Genomic DNA, 6000 nt, shown 5'->3' with positions numbered 1-6000 from the left:
GTGTGTGTGTGTGTGTGTGTGTGCGCTCTCAGGGGACAGAGGCTGGAGGAGTCGTTGGAGTACCAGCAATTTGTGGCGAATGTGGAAGAGGAAGAAGCTTGGATTAATGAGAAGTTGAATTTAGTGGGAAGTGAGGACTACGGAGATACACTGGCTGCTGTGCAGGTGCTTTTCTGTCACATACAACGCGTCAAGTTACAAAACATCAACAATAACTGTTTTTTTAACTGTAACGAGTGATGAGTTTTACTGTATGTCAAGAAAACTTTTATTTTTAACAGGGCTTGCTGAAAAAGCATGAAGCATTTGAGACTGACTTCACCGTGCACAGGGACAGAGTCAACGATGTGTGTACTAACGGAGACGAGCTTATCAAGAAGGTACTGACTATATAGCAATTGAGAGAACACTTACAATAAGTATATGTAAATAATCATCTATGTTTTGCGCAGTATGACTACAGAAACAAAGGTTTCTCAAGATATTGTTATGTGTTTCTAACAGAACAACCATCATGTTGACAACATCAGTGCCAAGATGTCAGCTCTGCGAGGCAAAGTGTCTGAGCTGGAGAGAGCTGCAGCTCAGAGGAAGGCTAAGCTGGATGAAAACTCTGCCTTCCTGCAGTTCAACTGGAAGGCTGACGTGGTGGAATCCTGGATCGGTACAAACACTTTAGGAAATTTTGTTCCAAAATAAGTGTAAACACTGACTGTACTGGGTGTATTTTCCACAAAAACAAAGCTTCAATCTTCCACGGACCGAAATCCGTGGAGGATTGGAACACCAGGGTTTTTTCTAGTCATTGTAAGGCTTAGGCAACACCCAAGCCTATTTTGAGAACAACCTAAGATGAATAATTGTAAAATCAATCTGAGCAAAACTCAACTAACTCAACACAAAAGTAACTTTTCTCCGATCTAATGGTTGTAGTTGGTCCTAAGTGGAAATATTAGACCTACCTTTTTTGATGTGTATTTCACTGTTTCTGACTGCTGGATATTCTAACTATACAATCAAACTCTTCTTAACGTCCTTCAACGAGCACGAGTGGTGTCATCATTCTGCTGTTGCAACTTAATTTTTTAATTCTGCAACCCTAACTTGTAACCCTAATAACATTACCGCTGATTAAAGGTGCAATATGTAATATGTACAATACACTGACAGATGGCTTTTTAAATGGTTACTGTATTCCAAATTCAAAACATTGGATAAAGTTGTCTCCCCCGTTCCTTTCTCACTAGACTCAAAGTTCACAGGGTTTGCTAGGTTGAGAATGCTAAACCCGATGTCCCACAATGTCAATGGTGGCTAGATGCTAGTCTTGCATTTTCAGACATTACTCCACAGCGCAGCAAATAAGCTAGATGCTGGCTATGTTGACTGTCATTAAATCCCATGCGCTTACAGTCTTCTGTACCCGCTAAACGTAACAACTGTTAAAAAGTGTATTTATTCCAAAAATAAAGCCATTTCATAGATAATTTGAAAAGCCTGACCTAACTGTAACTGTATAAAGTTGGATTTGGCTGGACTTGTTTTTGTGGACTTAAGTCTGGCTTTACCATTTCTGAACCGGCTTGTGTTTAGGTGAAAAAGAAAACAGCCTGAAGACTGATGACTATGGCAGAGACCTGTCTTCTGTCCAAACTCTGCTCACCAAGCAGGTACTCCATCTTACAAAACCGTGTTCTCCTTTTATTCTCATAAACATTACATTACATCCAGATCTCTCTAAGAAATTCTAATAGGGGTGAAGAATTGACTAAGGACAAAAAAACTAAATGAAGACCTTCTTGCGTTACTCTTTCTGTTTTTTTCTGTCTGCAGGAGACTTTTGATGCCGGTCTCCAGGCCTTCCAGCAAGAGGGCATCACCAACATTACAGCTCTCAAGGACCAGCTTCTGGCAGCCAAGCACGTCCAATCAAAAGCTATTGAAGCTCGTCATGCTGCCTTGATGAAGCGCTGGAACCAACTGCTGTCCAACTCAGCTGCTCGCAAAAAGAAGCTGCTAGAGGCTCAAGAGCACTTCAGAAAGGTAAAGAGGCCAGAAGAGCATCCTGTGTTGAAGGGGTGGTCTCTGAACATTTTTGCACACCTCCAAAGATAAACTTAAATCCTCTGAAATGATAATGTCCAAAATCAAAGCTTTAACACAATAAAAAGCATTTTATTATAACACCTAAGGTATTATACATAAATTTGATTAAATTAAAGAATTAAAGCTCATATCTTCTCGACAGGTTGAGGACTTGTTTCTGACATTCGCTAAGAAGGCATCTGCCTTCAACAGCTGGTTTGAGAATGCAGAGGAGGATCTAACAGACCCGGTTAGGTGCAACTCCCTGGAGGAAATCCGGGCACTGCGTGAAGCCCACGAGGCCTTCCGATCCTCGCTAAGCTCAGCTCAGGCCGACTTTAACCAGCTGGCCGAGCTGGACCAGCAGATCAAGAGTTACCAGGTGGTGTCCAACCCCTACACCTGGTTCACCATGGAGGCCCTGGAGGAGACCTGGAGAAATCTGCAGAAGATCATCAAGGTCTCCACATAAAAAAAAAAAAAAAAAAAAAATATATATATATATATATACACACACACACACACACACACACACACACACACACACACACACACACACACACACACACTGTGTGTATATGGATTCATGCACGCACACTTATTCACAGATACAACCTGTTAATATTTTTATTCACTTTCTCCTTTAAGTCTAAGTAATCTTTCTACCTCCAGCCAACATACCTGTGGTTCACCACAATTTAGCACATACATATAATTTATACTTAGCATTGCTGCAGACCATTTATACTTACTTAGGTCCTGCAGGAGTTCTGTTCAGGGATGTACCAAGCTGACTTTTTCCCCCACCCAATACAGATTTCAATACTTAGTACAGATCTAGTTTGAGTGCTTTTTTTTTATTTACGAAATTGAAAATCTGTTTAGTCAACTCTTTACTAATAAGAAGTAATAAAGACAAGGCAGGTCAGCTTTATTTTACAAATTAAACATTTAAGAGCAGTTAAAAACAACTAAAATATAAAAGTAGATAAGATTGTCATATAATTTTAACAGTGCAACTTCAGTATAGGAAATTATCAATTATTTATAGAAAGGCAACATCAAAAAGAAAGGTCTTAAGCCTTGATTTTAAAAGAACTAGAGTAGCAGCAAACCTGTCAATTTTTCTGTACTCAATAAACCAATCAGAGAGAACTCTTACAGCTGAATTCTTTTTTTTCTTTTTTTCTTTTTTTTTGCAAAAAAGATTTACTTCTAGAACAACTGTTTAACAATATCTGGAATGTCATTGCCAACACTGTCTTTACTTTAACAAATAATATTTAACATAATTAGACATCCAATGTATTACAATCATTTCTAGAAAGTGAAGGAAATTAGAAATAAAAAGAATAAAGCATACTATACCTTTTTGAGCAATTATCTCTAGATCAGTCCCTGATCTGTCAACCTGACATGTAATCAAATACATAACCATACAGTTTTAAGTGTTTTGTTCATTGATGGGCCGCTGACTATCTTTTTATGGAGCTTTCATTCACACTTTTTTATCTTCTTTTTATTTGTTCAGTTTGGCCATCAGTCAAAGTAACCCTAACAAGACTATAAGAATATTTAATAGGGCACACCTAAAATTAAACAAATTTACAGTAATCCATTAACTTCAAACTAACTGTGTGGATTAATAAAAAGGTACAGGTAAAGAGTTGAGTCAAATGTATTTATTAAGCACATTTAAAAACAACCCAAATTAACCAAAGTGCCTGTACAGACAAGTGAAGGTAGCTAAAAATCACAAAACGTAACAAAAAACACACATTGCACATAGCTTACAAGCACAAATAAACCGCTCACAGGCACGCCAAAGAGAGATCCTCCACATCAGGAGGTATCAGATGCTTGCGAATAAGTGTTTTGAGCCTGGACTTAAAATAGTCAATGGAGGGGAACACAACTTTATTGGTTAATTTGATACAAAGATTATTTAAGAGTTGGGATTGGTTTAATTTAAACACTAAGAAGTTTCTAGATTCAAATTTATACACAATTTAAAGTAAATGGATGTTGCAGTGGTCCTGTAGTTTTAATGGCTCAGTTGCCATTATTTGTAATATTTATATTTCAATGGGTTGAAAATAATTTTCAGTGCATTTTACCTTAGTGTTGTCTGTTTCTTTATGACTGTAAATGTGAATAGGAACGAGAGCTGGAGCTGCAGAAGGAGCAGAGAAGGCAGGAAGAAAACGACAAGTTGCGTCAGGAGTTTGCGCAGCACGCAAACGCTTTCCACCAGTGGCTGCAGGAGACCAGGTAGAGGATGGTTCTCTTACTTCTCTTGCTGACATTTTTACAGTGTGACATAGATGTCAGCTCTGCTTTCATATAATTAAAAATCAACATTTCAATTTAGTTGCTCAGCATGAATGTTGTTTTTAATGATGACAATGTCATAGTTACATGATGCTCTGTAGCTGCTCACACAATGTTTGACCGCTGTTGACTTGCATCAACAACTTACTTGGTTTCACATACAATACCTGTAGAAGGTACTTTCTTCAGCTTTTATCTTTAGTAACGTTACTGATCAGGCTTAGCACAAAACATGTTTCTTTTTTTAAACTGGCAAAGTGTTTGGTCTCTTGCACGAACGTCACATAAGAACATATCCCTGAGCCATGTCGTCAAACACATTCACCACTGTCCACACTGGTGTTTACCGTGTAATGTTTTCAGTTGTTTTTTGTTTTTGTTTGCAGTGAGTACTGTCAATGCCTCATGTTAACGTCTAATTGTATCTCTCTCTCTCTCTCTCTCCATCCCTCCCCTTTTTTTTCCCCCTCTTCTTGGCTGCTTCCTCGCTGGTGCTTTGGATCGTTGTTCTAATCAGGACATATCTTCTGGATGGGTTAATATAACTTTTCTCTTTATTTTTTGGTTTGTGTTACGAGTGGTTGGTCCAATGTGTGTGAGCGTGAAAACTATAGGATGTGATGATGAAAGTAAATCTTACATCTTAAATCTTACAGCAGTGGCTTTTATGGCCAGTCTAAAGACATATTCTTCCTTGATGTAAAAAAAAAATTCTATTTCGTTGTCTGATGTTTAATCTCTGGTCCTTCCCCCATTCTATCTTTAAATAGCATAGCCTATCGACGAGTTATCTGTGTCTATCAGTACCAAGTTGCTGATGATCTTTCTGGAAGGTCAACCTCTTCTAAGCCTTACGCTATTTCCTTTTGTTTTTTCTGACACACGCAGTGCCCTGAGGGTTGCTTGACGTCATGCACTTCAGTCTAATCAAGTATATTACGGTTGTAATAACATTCACCCAATCCTCAAACTCATAGCACCAGGCTGCAGCCAGCACTACTTTTAACCACTGGACTGACTAGCTAGTTGTCACCTTGTTTACTGTGTGTAATTCAGGGATGGAAACTGAACATTAGCTTCCACTGTACATATTTACACATTCTAAACTGGAATTAAAGCAGCGATGCATGGGCCCTCGTACCCCCACGAATCGTGGCATCCAACATCCCAAATACACAAAGCATCATCAAGGTCTTAATGCTTTCTGAACACATTTAAGGTGAACCTATTTAGCGTGCTACGAGTTACACATCAAAGTAGTTATTGGCAATTCCTTTGGACTAATAAAAAAATAAACAGCTATGTCAATAGGACATTTGCCAATCAACAATGTCTGTGCTCAGGCCCTAACAAAGCAACTATTAACTTTTAATGGTATTTGGTCCCATTGGTTCATTTTGTAATAGTTTTTAGAACGGGCGCAGTGACTTCAGGGTGCACCATTCATCATCTGTAACTGAAAACGGACTTTCATATTCATGAACTACTAATGATCCTCTACAGTTTCCAGTCCTGTGTGCAGTAGCCCTAACTTGCATGGTTTGGGTTACCAGTAGATATTTGGCATGAATGCAGCTCCACTCT

At 38.6% G+C, this 6000-nt stretch overlaps 1 protein-coding gene across 6 annotated transcripts in view; it reads left to right on the top strand.

Moving 5' to 3' along the window:
* sptan1 (spectrin alpha, non-erythrocytic 1) overlaps positions 1-6000 on the top strand; it is a 52200-nt gene that overhangs the window by 42358 nt on the left and 3842 nt on the right. For all 6 annotated transcript variants that reach the window (XM_034895497.1, XM_034895495.1, XM_034895494.1 and 3 more), the window contains 8 exons: positions 33-165; positions 282-380; positions 505-664; positions 1594-1670; positions 1834-2043; positions 2249-2545; positions 4244-4356; positions 4934-4951. In XM_034895497.1, coding sequence (XP_034751388.1) covers positions 33-165; positions 282-380; positions 505-664; positions 1594-1670; positions 1834-2043; positions 2249-2545; positions 4244-4356; positions 4934-4951 — 1107 coding nt within the window. The remainder of the gene's footprint in view (positions 1-32; positions 166-281; positions 381-504; positions 665-1593; positions 1671-1833; positions 2044-2248; positions 2546-4243; positions 4357-4933; positions 4952-6000) is intronic.

The sequence above is a fragment of the Etheostoma cragini genome, chromosome 16, assembly GCF_013103735.1.
Source record: "Etheostoma cragini isolate CJK2018 chromosome 16, CSU_Ecrag_1.0, whole genome shotgun sequence".
NCBI lineage: Eukaryota > Metazoa > Chordata > Actinopteri > Perciformes > Percidae > Etheostoma > Etheostoma cragini.
This window is presented reverse-complemented; position numbering and strand designations above follow the sequence as displayed.